General features: G+C 31.7%; 1 protein-coding gene across 5 annotated transcripts in view; it reads right to left on the bottom strand.

The window, feature by feature from the left end:
- Positions 1-721: 721 nt before the first annotated feature.
- Positions 722-22,897, bottom strand: part of LOC143240785 (solute carrier family 12 member 2-like) — a 121,590-nt gene continuing 99,414 nt past the window's right edge. For 3 of the 5 annotated variants that reach the window (XM_076483838.1, XM_076483837.1, XM_076483841.1), the window contains 8 exons: positions 22,275-22,477; positions 20,087-20,140; positions 13,622-13,861; positions 13,121-13,235; positions 12,672-12,758; positions 6,737-6,845; positions 6,072-6,139; positions 722-3,373 (listed from right to left, as the gene is read on the bottom strand). In XM_076483838.1, the coding sequence (XP_076339953.1) occupies positions 3,238-3,373; positions 6,072-6,139; positions 6,737-6,845; positions 12,672-12,758; positions 13,121-13,235; positions 13,622-13,861; positions 20,087-20,140; positions 22,275-22,477 (1,012 nt within the window). In that variant the 3' untranslated portion in view covers positions 722-3,237. The remainder of the gene's footprint in view (positions 3,374-6,071; positions 6,140-6,736; positions 6,846-12,671; positions 12,759-13,120; positions 13,236-13,621; positions 13,862-20,086; positions 20,141-22,274; positions 22,478-22,897) is intronic. The other 2 variants (XM_076483840.1, XM_076483839.1) reach the window with 1 other exon arrangement.

Below are 22,897 nucleotides of genomic sequence, written 5' to 3'. Positions count from 1 at the left end.
TAGCTGGAGCAGTTCGACGTTCAGAATGTATAACACATGAAACGCGAATGTTAACAAGAAATCGAGCATTAAAACATTTGCCAAGAATATTCTATAACATGAAAGAACAAAAAGCACTTCAGTGACTGTAAAGATATTTACAGGAAAATCCGCATTTTGTAATGAAAATAACATATATTGATATTGAAAAAACTGGTTTGGTTTGGTTTGAATTTATCGCAGTTAGCCATCACCACCCACCGCCAACTCTTGGGCTACTTTTTTACCAATGAATAGTGGGATTGACCGTTCACACGACTGAAAGGGCGAGCATGTTTCATGCGACGGGAATTCGAACCTGCAACCCTCATATTACGAGTTGAACGCCTTAACCCACTTGGCCATGCTGGGCTATTATAAAGATAACATTTCTGAAGTTTTGTTACACAGAGGTCATTTTTATCCACCACTTATTATACAAATGTTTCATCCTCCTAGCTGCGGGTTAAGTAACAATTGATAAATTATAATTTTGAATACTTGTTTATAAAGTATCTAATACAGGCTTTTAATGTAATCTTATAATCCACATGTTTTTGTTATATTACGAGTCACTACTGTTAAACAGATGCACGTATATTTTCATGAAAGCTTAGTCCTGGCCAGTCTTTATTAAAATATCCGTTTTTCCCATTATACTGTCCACTCACATGGATTAAACAAAGTACACAAGAGACGAAAGTCAGAATAAAGCCTTTATTTCTAATATAGTACACATAGATTTTAATCTAGTAAAAGGCACCAAATAACACTATTTATATATAAAAAGGCCTACAACTACATTTAAAGAACTTTTTAATCAGCCAGCTCTTGGAAGCCCGATCCACAAAATAAATTTGAACTAGACTACATCTAATTTAAACAAAATTTCAATGAAGGTTTGTAAAAATAATTCAAATCAATTTTACCCGATTATTCATTTCATTAAATACCACTGTGTCACAATGCATTATTAACAGATCAATCACTTTAATTCACTGGAAGATTCTAGAATTCGAAACATTTTTCAAATGTAATTCCTCTTGCAAAGTCAGAGCATCAATTGACCATAAAGGCAGTTTCTAAGCTAGGTTAATCAAAGTTCTATCTTAATAATTAACGAGTGTTAAAAACGTAATTAGTGTTGCAACAAAAAAGGTAAGTTTTTAGTACATTACCCCTCCCTGTTCCGTATTTACTTACTCTATGGTTATACGTTAGGCTAAAGTTGATTATGAAATCCAGTTATGCTCAGAGTAAAAGTAATGCAAGAAGACCTTCTATGAACACTTTAATAATGCTAAGTTTGGTTTCATGGAGAGCTATCATGGCCTCTCAATTCATCATGCATAACTGTTATAAGGTGGCTAGAATTTGTCAACATTTTCTTTTTGTTCAATAAAGGTCAGTAAATTAGTAGAATTGAAAACAGAATTTTCGTAGATATTTTCTACATGCACTGAAAACTAAAAGTGTGTTAGTGAACTAGAGAAAAAATCAGTGAGTTTAGTGTCTGTTCAGTTGCACTACGTGTACTTGAAAAGAAGCATATTCCATTCTGATGTAAACTAAAAACATTTATATAGAATTGACAGGAAAATTATAGTTAACCAATTTCTGTCTTTATCTATGTTATGACAAAATTATATTTCTTTGCATTAAAATTAATAATATCCTATTATTATCTCCAAATATTTCCCTGGGGAAAACATGTACCTCTGTTCTTCTACTCTGAAAGCTATATTAAAATACTAATAACTGTTTTTTGAGGAATCTGATAGAACTGTAATAATCCACTTATTTGTTTCTGTGAATTTGACCCATTGTTAAGGTCACTTTAAAAAGCACATAATGGCCTACAAATACTTTCATAGTTTTTTTTGGCAAAAACACAGATTGTTTATGATTAGTTGCAGCAAAAATGGTTCAAATTTGTAACAACAATTTTTCTTTCATCATAGCGAACATGTCTGGGGTAGATGCTAAAACTACAAAGACTTTGCTAATGAACGTTCAGTGGAAAGTCTACTTTCTTGTTACATATATGTATCAATAATTAGGTAGTATAAATAAAGATTAATGTTTTATACATATATGTATATACAAAGTTTCAAAATAGCCAATTTGGGAGTTTTTATATCCACAATTCTTAAAACATGAAATAAAATGAAACTTGTTTAACATAGTTTTAAAGTCATCTCAACAATTCACTCTCTGATATTTCTTTGTAATAACTTTACTTGTTATTTCAAGTAAGTTTCATTCAAAAAAAATATTTTTCTAAGTAGTCAAACTAAATGTGCATCCTTCTATAAAAACAAATTTATCCTAAGGAATTTTCACTTCCAGATATCTATTGATGTACTGTTTTATTTTTTTAAAGAGCACATCTTTGAAATGAAGGATTTTATAATAGCTTACCCTTACATGTGCATTTATCATAAAACTAAGCTGTAGTGTAAGATTTTTAAAGTTACCAGCCTAATTAAGTTGTTTTTCTTATTCCAACATATACAAGTTTAATGGCACAAATCCAGTAAATCATAAACTTGCAAAATATTTCAGAAACACCAAAGACCAAATCATTCAGGGTTATTTCCACAACAACAACCTTACTTAAATAAGGAAGTTTAAAATGGTCTGGGTAAGGGACCACAATTTAAGTATTTCAACCTGAGTACTGAAAGATGTTAACTTAAGTACATAAAACAATATTTAACTAACTGAAAATATTTTCTGCAGCAAAAATATAAACAAGAATCCAGTTCTTTTCTGATCATGAATATAGTATTCAAATGTTGAAAACAATATTTGGTCCCACCAGAAAAAAAACAAAAAAACACAAAGAAAAACAACTCTACACTACATAACAGTTCTGATTATTGTATATTTCATACTTACGTAAGAAATCACATCCTTTAGAAGACTCATAAACCAAACAGTAAAAATAATTTTACACATTTATATCACCACATTCATGAACTATACTAACATTACTGAGATTCTCTGAATCTAGCAACAAATTATTTAAAACCTAGTTTTATCCAAACTTCTTCAGGTGTTTCTACAGCTTATTGTACAATTCTTTAATCAAAATTGTACGTCATTAGACATGATTTTCTGTAGTCAACAGCATCATCTTCATACATGGTCCGTACAATCTGCCTAATAATGACAATGTTGTGTGGAAAAAAAAAGGAGGGGGAGATCTACTCCATCTCATGAATAAAATGTTAAGACGCTTGTCTGGTTCCCTCGGAGCAATAAGAATGGAGGCATATCTCTTGTCAGAATCTCCAACCAAGCCATATACATTGGTGCTGAACAAGTTCCTTTTCGAGGCATAGGCAATGTCCTGCAACAATTACAACATTGTGAATGAAACAAAACGACATAACATGCAATTTCTGTCAGAATTTTTACAACAGTAGCTACTTGTAGAAAGCATTAATGTTTCACTTATTTGACAAAAGTTATTAAAGTAATAAAATATAATATCTATTCCAATTACAATTATTTCAAAATTAATTTCATTGTGATACTAATATCATTTGAAAGGCAGAAACACAATTATAATTACAAAAATAAAGTGAAATACAGGTCATGTTCTTTTTCTAGAAATAACCAACAAAAATCTACCTTTTTTACTCTTTGTAATACATTCTTTATTGTAATGAATCCAAGAAACTAATACTGGTTTGTGGTTGTAATAACAGTTATTTGAAAAATATGCTGGTGTGTGTGTGATAGATTCAAGAATAAATGAAGAAAAAAACAGCACAGAATTGGAGGTATACAAGAAACATTATGTTTAGATCAGGACTAGTCTGGTTGAAATTTGTTTGGTCATTGACACAATTAATTAGTGAGTTGTCAATACTAACTTAACACAGAAGTATCTTTGGAAAATATCAAAATATATTTCAGTTCCTTGCATGAGACACCAGGTGAACATAAAGTAGTGATAAACAACTGTATTACATTTCACTCTAAACCATAAGGCTTAACAGTATTGGTAATATGTATCTGAAGACAGCTGATATGGGTATTAAAACTTTTCTTAAAATAAAGTAAAAAACAATGTTTGACCTTCTTAGGTCATCTTCAGGTTAACAATGAGTGTTACTAATAAAACCCTGGTATCTACATGTAGTATTTATTTACAGGCTACAAATACAATATGAATGTGAGTAAGGTTGGAATTAAGCAATGACAGTTTGTTAGGTGTGATGGAGGCGCATTCTTTGTTAGGTGTGATGGAGGCGCATTCTTTGTTAGGTGTGTTGGAGGCGCATTCTTTGTTAGGTGTGTCGGAGGCGCATTCTTTGTTAGGTGTGTTGGAGGCGCATTCTTTGTTAGGTGTGTTGGAGGCGCATTCTTTGTTAGGTGTGTTGGAGGCGCATTCTTTGTTAGGTGTGATGGAGGCGCATTCTTTGTTAGGTGTGATGGAGGCGCATTCTTTGTTAGGTGTGTTGGAGGCACATTCTTTGTTAGGTGTGTTGGAGGTACATTCTTTGTTATGTGTGATGGAGGTTCATTCTTTTATGGAAGCTTTCACCTGTTGTGAAGATGCAGAATTTTACCTAACTTGTAGTAGTAAGTAGTGCTAATAAGATGGAGATAACAATCACACTATACAACCATGTTAAATTTCAATCAATGAATAGAAAGAGGAGAGTATCTCATGTTAAAAGAGAGTAAACAATGACAGTTTGTTAAATAACAATCAAAACTAGAGTTAAAAGAGCATAGACAGAGAAGAGAAAAAAGGCTAAAAGGAGAGAAAAAGAAAACACTGCAATAAGAAAAGGATAGAAAGAAAAGAGAGAGAGAAAAAGAATAGAAATTAAAAGAGAAGATAAAGAGAGGAGAGAGAAGAGACTGTTGCTAGTGGTAGGGCATATAGGATTTTAGGTTGTATGTACAGAAATAATGAACATAAATCTAAAGAGATTATAATTTCATTGTACAGGTCATTAGTTAAGCCACATTTGGAGGACTGTGGGCCTGTTGCACTACAAAGGTCATGAACTGCTGAAGGGGGTTAATAGAATGGTTCCTGGAATAGATGGGTTGTCATACAAGGAGAACTTGAAATCTTTCAAATTGTTTTGTCTTGAAAAATGAAGAGTTAGAGGAGATCTGTTTAAGACTGTATAGGGAATTGATAGTGTCGATGCATCACCTTTTTTCACAATTAATAGTGAGAATAGCAGGACTAGGAGATACAAATACAAATTTTGGGAATGCACAAGTCATCTTCAGCTTAGACTATTTTTTTTTCTGAGAGGGTGGTTGGCCTCTGGAATTGATTGCTTTCAGATATTGTAGAAGCAGAAATTTTGAATAAGTTTAAGGTAAAATTAGATAATATATGAATGATAAGGGCTGGCTTTAAGATGTTTTTACTAGTTTTACTTTAGTTTAGAGGATGGGACAGCTGAGATGGATGAACAGATCCATTACTGTACTTAAACATTATATTACGCAAGTTGAAATGCAATGAAGTCTAATAGGTTACGTTGTAATCATTTCAATTTTACTCTGTCACCCAATTTATTCTCATAACCGAAGACCACCAGCTAAATTTTTCAGAGTAAAGTCTTCATTGGATTATTAATAAAACACTTTGTGTTGTTTTTGAATTGCTTTATTTCCTGTAGAACAGTCACCAAGTTTAGCTTTAATCATAGAAAAATAGAATAGTGTATTAAAAATCTTTTTCTTAATACAACACTGAACTCAGTATTTCACAAGTAAAGCCATCTTATATACTATTCTGTAAAAATTTTTGTCTAATAAAACTGCACCTGTTATTTTTAACAAAAATTTTACATCAAAAATAATCACACATACTGTAACTAAAATTCCTATAATATCAATACTTTTAAGAAATTAGACTAGCTTTTAGACTTACTGTTCAGTAATAAAAGATTTGGCATAATAATGAACAATGTATCAGCCACTAATGTTACTGTGCTGCATATATTAAAAGGCTAACAGTAATTAAACACTGAAATAATTGCATTTGTGGATGTTTCTTTCACACTCACATAACAATAAGACTGGCATCACGTGAGTAATGTAACAAGAGCTCCCGAAGTCGTATGTGTCGTCGAGTCTGTAAAACAAAAATAACAATGAAAACATTTTTAATGTAAGATAAAATAATGTAAACAGAATTTGTTAATTTATCTTTTATTTTCTTTAGAATTTCTCAGGCACACAATACTGTAAAGATATGTTTGTTTTGTTCGATTTCCCACAAAGGTAGACAAGGGCTATCTGTGTAACCTGCCCCTAACTTGTGAGTGGTAGATTGATGAGAACATCCTATAAACATCATCCACCAATGGCTGTTGAACTACTTTTGTCAGATCAGAGAGTGAGATTTGACATTCACTTATATAATGCATCAATGGTTCCAAAGTGAAGAACATTGTTTTGAAAATAAGAGGAAGATAATTAAGAAACCTCAGTTCCACAGTCCTAAATACAAGCTACTGGACCATGCAAAGATAACAGGTTTAAGAACTTTAACAGACTGCAACTGTGTATTCAAAGAAAAGAAAACAATATTTCAGCTTCTAAAACATTACCAATAAGCTTAAAATGAATTATATAACATGGACTGCCTAGTTAAAATACCCAGTTGTTTCTTTTCATGTTTAACTCAATAATGTTCCACTATATATTCATAGCAATGAGATTGCCCTACCTTGTCCTTTAGAGCTAAAACTTCAGACTCTGAGATGATCAATGGGTTATTTTCATCATCATCGTGTGAACTTTTCCACTTAGCTAGTAAGGCATCAAATTCTCTCTTACTAAAAAAATAATAATTTCTTTCTCAATATCAAATGACATTATTTAAACATACAAATTCTAAGCTTTATGTTTGATATCATGAATATAACTTAGTGTCTTTAAACAAAGAGAAATTTACTTTTCAATTACTGATAAAAAAAAAAAAAGAAAACTAATTTTGATCATAATTCAGAATTACTCGCTCTGAAAATTTCAGAAGACCAAAATACTTAAAAACTTTCTAAAACAAAAGTTTTATTACTATGTAAAATTATTAGCACTAAAATTAGTTTAAAAAAAATATAAAAAGTGCATTCACTATTCTAGTGAAAACCTAATAAATACAGTGTACTATAAACTAGCATGTATTAGGATCATTAAGTGAATATATATTGCAAAGAAATCAAATGATATTTCAGTGCATTATATTAACAGTAAAAATTGTATTGTTCACTCATGTAGAATTACATTTTACTCTGACTGTACATTGTAATACTCCTTATTGATAGAAAGGGTTATGCTTGATTTTACTAATTGGAAAATGTATCTCTAATAACTACTCACATCCTCACCCAGAAAAAGTACTTCCATACAAGATTTGCATGCCACAATCATCTACACAAGTCCCACGTAAATTTATATGTTTAATGTGAATTGCACTTGTGCATGATAATGTCATCGTGCAACAACAGTCCTCCAGCAGTGATGTCGAGAAACCCACTTGTTGAGAAATTTATATGCAAAAATGGCTCGTTTGGGTTGAGAAAATATTTTACATAGAAGAGCGAACAACGTTTCGACCTTCTTCGGTCATCGTCAGGTTCACAAAGGGACCCAACATTCATGTGTAGCAACTCCTCCTATGCACTTATGCTTGTACTAATTTAACTGTTAGATGAGACAAGAAAAAAAAAAGTGTACCAGAAGTGGAGTGGATAGCTGGGAATGCATGTTGAGGTACTTCTTGGAAATATATTTTGAAATTAGGAAAATGTTAACTTTTGAGATAATAATCCACCTTTAGACACAGAAATGCTAGTATCTCACATTAAAGAGGTGAAGATACCAGTGCAAAAATTAAACTTTGATAAGCATCTTTTAGAAAATAATCAAAGGGAAAGCCCATGGAACTCAACATCAGATGGTAGGGGCAAGAGCACACCTGTGGGGGATCATGTCCTGTCTTAACATGGATTTACTCTTCATCCAAGGAAGGGAGGGAAGTCTGATGTGTTGCAGGAATGATCAGAATGTGATCATAATTAATCAAGCACCTGCACACAAGTAGTCAGTAAACCTACATGTATAGTGTGATTAAGTCATGATCAAACCATACAATGTGCACACCTTGACTTTAGTGAAAAGACTGACTATGTAAAGGATGACCTGTACTACACTGATATTATTCTCACTGTATTGTACTAAGTGCAACAGGAGAGGATTCTTTAAGGTAAACAGTCTCAGCAACTAAGAACTGATAAGTGCAAGAGTCCCTAGTGTTCCACTTAAAGAATGGGATATTCACATTAGAAAGACTCTAAGAAATTCTTGGAAACCCACTAGAACACTAGCAGGAAAGGCTTTTTAATGGAGACAGTGCAATGGGTGACCACAAAACCCTATTTTTAAAAGTATACAAGCATGAGTTAAAAAGTAAGCAGTCATTTCTCTGGTACTGGTTTTTTTTTTCCATAATAGCCTATGAAATTATGATCTGGTTCAGACAATGGAATGAATTTGTTCACCACGAGGATACTTTTAGTGGTCTTGTGGAACACCTCATCTTACAGTGAGCACTTACAGTAAGTAAACAGTTTTAACATTTTCTGTTCTCCTGATATGATCATAAATTTTGAAAATTGGCCAACCTTGGGAGGCAACACTAGTCAACTGTTGGGATTATGTCTGACAGAAAAGAGAGAAAATAATTATGAAAAACATACCCATCTCAAAGACAATGGGTTAATTGAAGGATAGCAACCTTGAGAAGTTGAAACCCTGAATAAGATGAAAAAGACAAATAACGAGCCACAAAAGTGTGAGAAGATATCCAAATGCCCATCTGGAAGATCCTGTCTATGGGCCAGAAAAGGTAGGAAGCAAGAGAGTGATACTGCTGACAAATCTCTTGTGAAGAGATGTGGAAAACCTTGAATCATTCATGTTCAGGGAAAAAGATACAACTAGATGAGTTGACAGATCCAGTATGAGTAGAAGGATAGAAGTCCTTGGAAAAGAGGAACCCAAAATAGAAAGAAATAAGGTTGTGGACCATGTAAGGGAAAAGTCCATGAAAAGTAGCACTGAATGCTTGCACAGGACACAGAAACCTATCTGAGACAGAAAGATCATAGAAGTGAGAGATAGGAGAGAAAGTATAATTACTTTCCTGAGTGGAAGAAAAGATCAATCCAGAAAAGAGAGTATACAAGTTCAGAGGAAGAGGGTATAAGGAGCATCAACAGCACAGACATCTGAATGATAGCAACCAATGGCAGGAAGGTGGACAAAATATGTCTTGAAAGAAAGGTGGTACAAATACCAAGAAGGCAACAGTTCAAACATAGTATGTGTGAGAGTATGCAAAACCACATCAAGGTCAAAGTCAGGCATGGGAGTTGGACAAGGAGGTTAGTGAAGAAGAAAAGAGCAGAAGAGAGTGGAAAAGACCTGTGGTACCAGGAGAAGGAAAACATACAGACAGTGCAACTCAATAACCTGCAGAGATGGAGACTGACAAACCATGGTTGAACAGCAAGCAAAGAAAAGCAGAAAGATGTTTCACAATAAGAAGACTGGGGGGAAACAATGGTAGATGGACCACCAATGAAAGACTTGCTACTTTTATTGATAAAAAGATATGGTGGAATGATGATCAGAATGTTACAAAAGTAAGGCTATATAATCAGAGTCTGGTCTGACAAATGCCTAAGTGGTCCTACACAAAAAGATGGAGGGAAGATATCCTTTGATGAAAAAAAGAGAAATGAGAGATTGAAGCAATACAGGATGGATACCAGGTAGAGGTATGAAAGGGGTATGGACACTAAGCAAAGAAACAGAAGAAAATAAAGCTGAGCAGACAAGTAGAAATCCACAAGGAATGTTGCATATTGAGCATCAAAGCAAGGACCAAAGGAAGAAGACATATATAAAGAGGTTAGACCAGTCCTGACTGAAAGCATCAACAGCCAGATCCATAGGAGAGCAGAAGAGAGTAAACTTGGAAATTTAGAGGAGTTTCCAAAACATCTGTAAGTGGTGTGCCAAATGAGGTAAAACTCAATAAATGACCTAGGGTTAGAGAGACCACTCTGTGGTTAAAGACCATTCTTGCTGAGAGAGGAAATCTGCCAAAACATTCATATCTCCTGGCACTTGACAGGCAACAAGATGAACCCAGTTTGAATGAGCCCAGAAGAGTAGGCTCCCTATTGATGGTTTATTTAAAAATCAAAATGGAATTATTGAAGTGGATCAGAATAAATTGATCCATTAGAAGGGATAGGAAATGTGAACATGTACAATATAAACAGTGATAAGTTTAAGCACACTGATGTGGATGGAATGTTCATCAGGCATTAATGTGCCACAAGTCATATTGTCATTCAAAAAATCACCCCAACTTGAGAGGGAAGCATGAGTGAAGAGATGGAAGTCATACCTGAAGAGTGGTAAAACAAGATCAGAATATAATATAAGTGCTGTTTAGTCACCATGAAAATTCCTCAAGTAGAGGGAAAGAAATGTTCATAATAAAAAAAACAATGGATCCCAAGAAATATTCCATTGGTCTTGCAAGGTCCACTGAAAGAGTTGCATCCATAGATACCCCAAAGAAATAAGGGTTTCAAAGAAAACTAGAGTCCACAAAGAAAAATTAACCTCTTGTTTAGGGTGAGAATGAGAGGTATAAATCTTTGTGACAGGTAAAGGGGAAAAGTTGAGCTCAGTTGAGACAAGAACTAAAGAAAATGCCTAGGTGTTCCAAATATCATAGGCATAAGAAAGGATTTGAACAAGTACCCCAACCAAGTAGCCTCCAATAAAAGAAAGGTGTGAGAAGAGAATGCCTTCTAAGAATGGGCAAAGAAGAGTCAGTTATCAATGTAGAAGTAGTCTCAGTCTCAGGCTGTAAAGATGATGAGAAAAGGTCCTCAAGAATCAATCAGATACACAAATGGCCAACACTTTGTGGATGGGAAGAGCAAGAATTAGAAGACAGTGGAAAAAATAGAAAATGTCTAGAGAATGGAGCAATCATGATGGGGAGGAAGATGACTTTATTCATCCACAGCCCAGATGAAAATAACTACAAGAGGGAGAAAAGTGATTCTCCATCTGAAATCATGGAACAACCAGAAAGTGGGTGAGAAACAACAGGTCAGACATTGAGCACCAGTGCTCAGTCTTCTTGTACACTACAAATAAAAGAGAGTAAAATTCTGGTGTGTTTGGACAAAAGATCCAATACCACATCTTCAAAATATCAAAGACAGGCTAGATTGGAGAAAGGAGAAAAGAAAATGGGAAGAGGCCAGAGAGGCTAAGACTAGTGACATGCAATTTTTATATAAGCAGACGTGCTAAGAAAATAGCACTTCTCTATAAAGAGGTAAGTTATCTCAGAAAAGAAGGTTTGTAAAACATTTGTTCAGTTTTTCTCCCTCATGATCCCATATTCTCTCACAAACTTCATGAAAACTTTATCTAGTTTTCCACAATTCCTCTTCTCAAACTTCATACAAGTCTTGTTGTCTAGTTTCCCCCTCTTTTCTCCTTAGAGGTTTCATGAAATTATTCTCTTCTATTTCAACCCAGTTTCTGTCCACAAGCTTTGTGAAATTCTCATTTAGTTTTTCATTCCTCTTCAGTTTTCCCACAGCTTATCCATTATTCATGATCAATCATTATTCAGCACACCTTTGGTGGTAAAAATCTGCTGATGAAGTAGAATCATAATTTGTCAGGATGTGGTATGGCACTGCTGACAGTATCAAGTGTTGAGTTGAAGGTATACGTGCACTGAGTTTATCCTTGTGAGAGACTTGCAAAACAACCTTTGTTAGTTAATATATAGTCGTTAACTCTGGCAACTTGCTTCATATTTTGCTGAAGTGCAATGTATTGAACTTTTGAACACAAAATTAAACTTTGTTGTTGTTTTGAAGCCACAACTTGAAAGTAATACTTGTATATATATAATTCACATAAAACATTTCCAGATACTTTTATATATACAAGATTTTTAGTTATAAGGGATTAAACTTAGTTCCCTGTGGCAGCCACTATTAAACTATTTGGACTCACATTTACCTCAAGCAAATGGATGCTTGATGATGTTTTATAGGTTTTATTACACAGCTTTAAACTAACTGTGGAAAAACGTATGTAAGATAAGACATAACCAGCACAATGAAACAGTCATAAGAAAGCTATAAAGTATATTACAAAATTGTGAGTTGTAATGCAAACAACTTACAGGAGATTGTACCTATATCACTATGATGTTATAAATTGATGAGGCAAACAATTATCTAGAAATACAATTACCTTTCAGAAACTGTTAATCTAATTTGTTTATTTCTGGCTTATTAAGGCAATCCAAATTCATACCCTGTTTTCCTAACTCATAAATCACAAATGCAAGTTCTTTAAACACACAGACATATTATAGGTGTGTGTTACCAACACCACGAGATGCTTTGACAAATAATGGAATCATTAACATGACATGGTCCATCATCTAAATTATTTGCATAAGACTTAAAAAAGCCTTGATGGTAACAGGATATTATCTATTTCTTGTTCTAAAATTATAAATGTACAGAAAAAAATGTATGTACCTTGATTCCTGGGGAGGCTTCACAATATCTGGAATGACAGTCACATCTGAATAATCTATCCTAAACTTGCTGAGGAGAGCTGCCATACTAAAAACAATGATTCAATTTCAACATAATATATAGCATAGTGCATTTACAGGTTAATTGATATTTAAAATAAGTAAGAATTTTACTAAAATTCCACACAACGTATTAAAAGTTTGTTTCCATGGTGTTCTTCATAAAAAATATCCACTGTTTTATCTTAAATGTTTGTGATCTCAAATATCTCTTACAACAAGATTTATAATACATTTCACAGTTGTGAATCTAATGTAACTATGATGACATTTTATTTGGTTATAAATATGATCTATAAACCAAACAAAAACAAAGGTAATTTCAAGCAGGAAAATGCACTGCTAACCCTAGTGTCATAAATGAAGAAATAAATATACTTAATATCTTACTTTCTTTGTTCCCTGTCCAGCTCATCCTTCTTATTTGCCAAGGAGAAAACACGTAACTTACAACCACTCCACTGAGCCCTTGTAGTAAGCAGATATGGGATGAGCATTGTTAAGCCTAAAAATAAAAAACTACTGATGAAGCAACAGAAACATGAGAATGCACTTAAAACATTCTTTTAATTTCTCTCCAGTAACTGATATAACAAAACAATGTTCAACTTATATGTATTATATATCAGTATTAAAACCTTGTATATTTAATGGTTAAGCTTAATGTGATTATAATAGCAGTCATTAGAAAGCTAACAAAATAAACAGAAGATGTTAACATACAAAAAGTAAAGAGAATTACCCATTACTGACATTTGAAAAAATACATTTATACAAGAGACCCAAGTTTTGTCACAATAAGATCATTAAATTGTTATGTTGAGAGAATTTTAACATACTATCTGAAGTAAAACTAGACATTTGAAGACATGTAAATTAAGCTACACCTACCACCGTCATCATACAACCACCAAACATCTATAGTGCCCTTCTTCTGTTTTCTTTGGAATTGATTAACACTGGATAGAATGTCTTTAGGTATATCTTTTGAGAGGCCTTTCATCACCTGTGTGCTGCTAGGTGGTGGTGTTGATGCTATCTGACCTTCTGGATTCTTTGAAATTGATGTTTGAAGCATGGAACGAGTGGCAGCTGGTGTGGCTGGTGGAGTTGACTCTGGAGAACTTCCACCTAATAATGAAATTTATTTATAGTTTCTGAGTAAATGGTGAAGATTGATATCTTCTGAAATTTTCTTTCTAGTGTCAACCATCTCTAATTATTTCATGCATAAGACATAATAAAGAGACAAAAATACTGTGCAATATTGTAACTGTGGCATAAAATTTCAATTATTTGTGATGTAATGTGTTTCTGGAGTAAGACAGACCAAAATACTACAATAAAATACAACATGGACACAAATATGCTCATTATTTTGTTTTAGAATAAAATGTTTTTGTATTAAGCTGTACATGTTGAAGTAACGTTTTCTTATAGATGTAACACATTTTAACTCCTTGATTTGATGCAAAGCAACACTTACACCTTGCAGGCACATAATCTGAAAAACATACAGACTCTTGTTTATAGTTTTACTGTCTGAACTACGGAAAAAAACAACAGTTAGTCACAATCAATACATCAAGAGTGGATTGGCAGTTTTGTTCAATAATATGATCAAATTTGACCTGCTTCAGTACCATCAAAAATATCTATCCTGAGAGAAACTTATAAATGCTAGCCTAGAATTGAGTTTAGCAAGAATTGCTAAACCAACAAAAACAATAATGTTTAAGGTCTAAAAATGGAGAACCTGCAAATATTTTGCCAGACTGAATGTATGGCATTTAAGCATCTTTCATGTTTAAGGTACAAGTTACTATTTTATTTATCTACACCTTACTAACTTGGAGATATATAAACTCAAACAAAATCATTACTGTCCATTGAGTTCAATCAACTGGATGCTCATTGAATAGTAGTTCTAATGACATACATACATTATACATTAGAAAATAAAATAACTTAAAGTATTACATTAGTCAATAAATAACCAACCAAAAAATAAGTTTGCTTTTTTTGGTTAATATAAATTTCAAATGATCTAAGTAGTTTTAAATTAAAAGGAACTAGTAAAGATTCTTAGATGCTATTTTAAGGAGAAAAAGAAATCCATTTTGTAGCATTTCTACTTTGACACTAACAGCTGACAGCATACTGACATAACAATTAAATCTGAAATGTATGTCATAAAATAGCATATTGTTCTGAAAATTATATTACTTCCAAGGGTTGTTGTCAACAAAAAAAAAAAACACTTCATTATCTGGTAGACATGTTTATGTGTAAAAAATTGACTAAGATCAAAGAGAAAGGATTAGTTATTATTACTAACACAAACATTTCTTCATACTAGTTATCTGTAATGTTTTTCAATCCACAGTCATCTGGGGAAGAGATGAATATTGAACCAAAGGTTGGAGTAGTTACTGTACAAGTTACATCTATGGATTAAGATCTCAAGTGAGAGAGTAAATGTTTCAAAATTGGAGCTTGGAATTAAGTGTCACTTGTTAATACAAAGTATAGTTATAAATGATGTTGTATGTGATTAAAATTATCATAGTTGGCTGAAATAAACCACATTATAAGTAGGATTTCCAAACTGACAGCTCTGAAAACTGATAGCAGAGTAATACATTAATCATTCAAAACCCAGAGTAAATCTAACATTATGGCTGAAGATACTTTGTTTCAGACAGGTATAGTTCTAATATGTGGAAAAGTATGCATTAGTTATTTAGGAAACCAATTAAAAATATATATTAGCTTCACTGGAGTGAAAAATGTTTGACATAACAGTTATGTTTACACCAATAAGAGAATTTCAAAGAAATGTTAAACTAAACAAAAAAGATCATATATAATGAGCACATAACAACAAAATCAGAATGTCAAAACTTCTGTAATAAAATGTATAGTGAACAATGACCTATGAAAGAAAATAAAAACAAGAAACTTGCGTTAAAAAGAACTGGAAGTTCATAAATAAAAGAGACAGTGAATGTTCTGTTTAAGAATAAGTGTAAAATTGCCATCACCATATCTTCATGGCATCAACCATAATCACAGCTTCCAGATTTTCAAAAAGAAATACTCTGACATTTTTTTTCTATATGGTATGATACTGACATTTTTGAAATATCAATTACAATAACAAACTTTTACCACATACTATGTAATATTCTATTTATTATATTGAATTTTATACAACATAAAATCAAAATTAGTTATAAGTGTATACAGTTAAAATATAATAAATAAAATTTAAAAAGCACTTAAGTTGTCCTGAATCTACTGTTTTTTCTTAGTTTTTCTTTTTCATGGCTGTGCCACTTTTCAAATCTCAATTCATATGGTTGCCTAATGATAAGTTAGGTTAACAAAATGTAACAGAGAGAGAAAGAGAAAATACTGCAATGCGTGATCTGTGTTTGTCAGGAAATTCTTCAAGTACAAGTTAAAGGTGTTGTGTATATTGACAAACTGCACATATCACACTCACATTTAGATACTGAGATGATCACAGTTTTTCTTGGATGTCTGTTAACCCTAACTATGATTCATCACAGTTTTTCTTGGATGTCTGTTAACCCTAACTATGATTCATCACAGTTTTTCTTGGATATCTGTTAACCCTAACTATGATTCACAGGTGCACATGTTACAAATCATTTTGACAAATTACAATAAACTGACTATTACTAAATGATGAAGATTGGATATTAGATTGATATTACTGATGCATACATAACAACGACTGATAGAACAATGACATGATGTGTAACTAGCTTGTGTCATATGATCTAAAAATATTAAAATAATATTTTACTCATAGGCTCTCAAGTTTAAACAATCCATCTACATATTAGTTTGTGTTCATGATCATACTCAAGTCCAGAATAGGACCTATGTAATGCAGAAAACCTGTAAACTCTAGTTATATCAGTTCTACTTTAAATTATTAGATATAAGCAATATATCTGTTATCAAGAACATTTCAGCTTTCAATGTGAAGCATTTAACTTTATGATATATGAACACTTGAGCAGTAGCAAGCAGATCACAAAATAAATAGAAAATCAGCAATGGATTACTGAAAAACAAATGACATGCTGGACAGCCAAGTACCACTTCATGAGTGACAGGCTAATCACATGCTGGAAGTACCACTTCATGAGTGACAAGCTAATCACATGCTGGGCAGCCAAGTACCACTTCATGAGTGACAAGCTAATCACATGCTGGGCAGCCAAGTACCACTTCATGAATGACAAGCTAATCACATGCTGGGCAGCCAAGTACCACTTCATGAGTGACAAGCTAATCACATGCTAGACAGCCAACTATTACTGCACTAGTAACAAGTGATTTGCAAGTGAAAAAGTAGTACTGGACTATTTACAACAGAAACACAAGCTAAAATGCCAAGTGCCACTGGACTAGCAACAAACAAACCACAAGCGAGACAGCCAAGAACATTGGACAAGTGACAAATAAATCACAAGTTGGGCAGCCAAGTACTACTGGACTAGTGAAAGGTGATTTACAAGTAAAAAAAAATAGTACTGGGCAATTTACAAGTGAAAGCCAGAAAACCAAATTCTACTGGATAACTGATAAGAAATATCACAAACTATGCATTTATGTTGCATAGGGTAATGGCAAGTATATCAAAATCAAACAAACATTTCATACTGAACAACTGATAAGTGATTTGTAAGTAGTCAAAAGCACTGCAGATGCTATTCTGAGTTATAGTAGAAGTTTATTACAGAAAAATTGTAGAACAAAAAATAGATCACTGTACAGCTCTTTTTCTAACAAATGTAGATTTTTTTTGTATTGGCTCTTGTGTAGGTTGTTCAAATATTTCTTAGTTTAAAATTAATAAGTTATTCAATATTAATGTTATGGTACTAAGTTTTATTATGTGTACACATACCTCTTACAAAGTATGTTAGCTATTGTTCAGATACAAAATTCATCCATATTCTACATGAAAACTTAATTTATAAGTAAATGATTTAATCCATAGATAACTAGTTAACATTATCACCAAATTTAATTTTGCTTAATAACATAAGTACTTAGTAAAGTTAATTACAGAAAGCAGTAAAAACCTTATACTAAAATAGTACACACACACACACATACCTAATAGTGACATGAAGAATGTTGAAGAACAAAAACTAACTTATCAAGTTCTTAAAAAAATTACATGATTGAAGTTAGAAAACCTAGTCTCTGAATAACTGTTACCTAAAATAAATTCACACAATTCTTCAATGGTTTTAAGAACAATTATATTTTAATTAATTGTATAAAAAGAAGATTTATTTTAAATTTTGTAAGTTGTAACATCTTTGTTTTATTTAAACATAAGTTCCTGCAAATTGCAAAATTGAATAGACAAAAGATTAGTGATTAATTATGAAAATAACCATGCATTACAGATGTTTAGAAGGATGCACTAAAAATTTGGCTAATACCTTATGTTATATGTTCAACAGCTCTCAAACAATAAAACTCAACAAGTCTATATCAGTAAGAAAATCAAATAAACTGATAAGAAAAATAATTTTTATTTAATAATTTATACTTATAACTACAGACCTATTATTCTTTTCATAAATGAAATGAAATATATTTAAAAACATCTAATAAAAACTCTGAGTAATAAGAATGAACAGAAAGAAAGACAGGTCAATTTGTCTCACCAGTAATACCAAGTCAATATCCCCCCACTCTAACGTTCTCAACATAAACGTGTTTGGAAACTTTTCTATTTAAGATGGTTTAACAATGGAATCTTATTCCAAGTTGAAAACTAAGGGTCCACCCAGTGGCATTAATTAGGTGTAATTATTTACAAAAAACATTATCCCTTATTACCATTTTCGTAGTATACTTCTTAGAACAGAACTCTACTTTTTAAATGATAATTAATTTGATATCAATCATATGATTAGAAAGTAAATGCAAAATGAAAATATGACCTCTTCCAGAAATGTGTTTCTCCAAAAAATCACAGCCATGTCTGAATTCCACTTAAACACAACCTTAACTCTAAAATACATATATATGCCATCAAGGAAAGCCCAAATAACAAAAACTTTAACTACAACTCAAAACTAAACCAGATCAAGCCAAATGGCATATATTTGAATGAATAACCTCCCAGTTGAAAGCCAAATGGTAAATATTACATCAAGTAGAACTAGCAAGGAGTTTTCTAGATGAATTAAATATAAAAGTCAATTAATGATATTAGACATTTCTCTAGAAATGGTAGAATTTGTATATTCACTATAATTAAAAGCTGGTGAAAAAACTGAACATTATTAAAAACTTAATCAGTTTATTTTTGCAGATTAATTAAAACTGATGATAAATCTTGTGTCTCCCTACAAAATGTTTAATTTTGACAAAGTTCAGTTTTTTTTGTGAATTCCTGAGTTACTATCCAATTAGTTTATATTGAATAAGAATATAGAAAGTGCATAAAAGACCATGTAAATGATTGCTGATGAAGTTTCAATTGTTATATTCAATTGTAAGAAAATTCTTATAGCTTTTGTTAAAACTAAGAATCATTCAAAATCTGAAAATTTTAATGTTTCAAAGCTTAATTGATTTACATCAAAATTTAAACTTTAAAAAAACAATTATGATTAATCCTAAAATATTTCCCTGCTAAACAGATGCAGCTAGTTAGTAAGAAAACATACACTACATAATCAAATAAAGAACAAGACACATACACGTTTTTGTTTAATATTGTTAATAACATATATGGTTGTTCAGTCTTCAACAGCAACACTTTTTTTATAGACAGTGTTCTATATTTGAATAATTAAATATAGAGGCATTTTTACAAGAAGAAAACAACTGAAATTTGAAAACTGTAACACAACGGAAATATACTATGCCACAAGAGTATACTTGTGTGAATACATTGAAGAGAGTTAAGGATATGCAGCCATTTAAAAACAAGATACATGAGTGCAATGAGCACATAAAACAGTCAATGTATAAAGAATAACAATTTCATCTACAAATAACTCACCTTGGAAGAGAACAGAGATTTGTACCCTGTGACAAGTCACATGTACAGCTCTATCACAGGTTATTAATATTCATAAAAGTGTCAGAGAGGGAAGTCTCCACATAAAACTTTTAACCAATATTGTTACATACTGTCTGATGAAGATATTTCTGGAAACATCCTCCAATAGGATCTATTTCAGCATTTAGTCTGTAGAAAACTGAACAACCTTAAAAGATTAGATAAATAGAGGATAATTGTTAGAAAAAGAACAGACACACACACAAGCAGGTGCAGAGACTTACCCCCACCTGAGAAAGCTGCAAACAATGTCAACCATGAAGCTGTAGGTTTCATTACTAGAATAAAACACCCAGACAAATATCACAAACTCAAGAGAAAAAGGACAGAGAGAAAAATACACATTTAAACAGACAGATGTTTGAAAAGTAAATTTACTGTAAAAATAATCCATTTGTCAAAGCTATTTCGCATACAACTATGTATGTATATAAATATATACATACAAATCTTTAATGTATACTTAAAAATCTTAAAACACATTAACTTTGTACACAGCTTATCTTGAAATATGGAAACCTAAAACTGCAGACCCAAAGAGCTAACCTTCAGCTCTTACCAAAGAATGCTCCTGGAGTTTATAATTAAACATAGGCTAAAGGGCATTTGGTTGATTCCAAAGTTAAAGAATTTTAGATTTTTATGTATTTGCCATTTCTTAACATAAAATAGAACAAAGAAAGCTTCCACTATGAGTGATCCAGTTATGTTTGTTTCAAAATCTGAATTAAGTTTAAAAACAAAAGAGAAAAATTTACTTACTTTTCAAACAACTAGAGTATTCTTTTGTATTCTTTACAATTTACTTTATGTTTTATGCAGCACAATTAATCTATATACCATTACACCTTAATGAGTTCCCATGAGGCAACAGTTCAAAGAAGCACAAACTTCTCCAAAACTGTATACTATATATAACCTCCATTCTTCTTATTTTATATAAATTTATAAATTCAGGAATGGATATTAACAATGACTAACTGGAAAAATCCATTTGTTTTTAGCATATTTAACCAAAGGATATCAATTAGCATTTTTACATCACACACAAAATATCATGATCGTTAGAAATATGTTTTCCAGTAGATTATTGTCCATCTTTCAAAGTAATTTCTGAAGTTTAAGATTGCACATTGAAACAGTTCATTCTTGAAGTGTTTCAGTTGGTTCTTTTATTAAATCTTTATTTTATTACAAAATGAAATTATTACAATAAACATGTATCTAAAATTTGGTTAACAAATTATGACATTGAAACATTTCCAGGAAATTCACATCAGCTTCCTAGTTATATTTGCTAACAACATGCAACTGTTCTGTTTTTTTTTTTTTTTTTTTGTTCTTCAGCATGGCTGACACTTATGCAAGTAACTTTCAGAGTGAGTGGCTAGTGCCTAAGAAATTTAGGCTGAAGCCCTGTTGAAAATTTTTGATCAAACTAATTTAATATTGTAGTAATGAAAAATATAAATGATTGTTATTTTACATTTAGTGAAGAATATTTTACACCAAACATATTTTTAGGGGATACTTACTGTTTACCTAAGAACATTTAATGACCTTCTTAGAAGCCTGAAGAATTTTTCTCTGCATATCCAAAATTACTATTTTTTTTTCATCTTCACATATTTGTGGATCTATGAATATCATTTTTATGTATAACATCTAAGCTGTTAAATCAATCTGTTAGAGTAGTAGATGTGATATTACATGACAATAAGATTGAAAATTTTAATATAATTGTATTAAAATTAAATATTGTTGTAGCACAATTTGTTTTGTCAGAAAAAATCATATTTGACACAGTACTGAAATATAATATAATTTAATATAATTGTATTAAAATTAAATATTGTTGTAGCACAATTTGTTTTGTCAGAAAAAATCATATTTGACACAGTACTGAAATCAAATACTTAATATATATTTTTGAAAACAGATCTTTAAATACCTAGCACTTTATTAGAAATTTTCTGCAAATAAAAGGTATATTTTTTGTGTGTGAAAAGGTAAGGTGGTTTAATTTGGAGTTACACTGATGCATGATGTCTTAATACTAGAGGTTGAGAGGTGTTCTCAATAATATCGTGAATGTTAAGTTTTGTACCAAAAGAGTTTTAATTTGAATAGTCCTTTCGAGGCATAATTACTTAAATACAGTCTTTTGTTTTTTATATTTTAACTTTCAAATGATTAGGTATATTTTCTCAATATAAAAGTTAGTTTTGACCAGAAAATCACTAATGTGGTATTGTATATTTGTGTGTGTGTTGTGTATGTAAAGTTAGATACATTAACCCTTAAACGGTAGCCATCATTAATTAACGCTGCTATCTACAACATTCCTGCTGTTTAAGGGTTAAAGACTATTTTACAATTTAAAACCTAAGTCATAAAAAAATGTCTTGCTACCTTGAGATAACTGTGCACTAGAAACGTTTCGAGGGAAATCAGCATACGAAGGATCTCTGTCAAAACCAGGTGGCACACTACTGACAGTTCCTTTACCACTTGCATCAACAGCTCCAATTTCTTCAGTATCAATGTACTCTGAATAATCTAATCCTTCTTGAAGACGAAGGATACCCAATGACAGATGCATGTCAAATACTCCACTGAATAAGAAAGTGCATATTAAATAAAAGCTACATTATATTTTAGAAAACACTTATTTTGGACAATGGACTTTGCCTAATTGAATGTCAGGCAATTAGTCACTCTAAAAAATTTAGATGTATTTCACATTTTAAACTTCACTCAATGAGCCATTTAATATTCTATGATAACTTTAATGTTTTAGCTTTTATTCAAATTTTTTGTCTTCTTTTCCTTCATGAATATTTTTATGTAGTTAAACATTCTGTTTTAACGTGAGCACATATGGTCTTATTCTATGTTTGCCCAAACCTTTTCTTTGAATTTTGTCCTTTTTTTGGTGAACTGAATGAAATCTTTTTAAGTAATCAAAAACCATTAAGAATAATATGCACAAGTTTGTTGAATTTAAACAGTGCATTAAAGACCTGAGAAACATT

This window comes from Tachypleus tridentatus, chromosome 13, assembly GCF_004210375.1.
Source record: "Tachypleus tridentatus isolate NWPU-2018 chromosome 13, ASM421037v1, whole genome shotgun sequence".
Classification (NCBI taxonomy): domain Eukaryota; kingdom Metazoa; phylum Arthropoda; class Merostomata; order Xiphosura; family Limulidae; genus Tachypleus; species Tachypleus tridentatus.
Note: the sequence above shows the minus strand (reverse complement) of the source record. Positions and strands in the feature narration are given on the sequence as shown.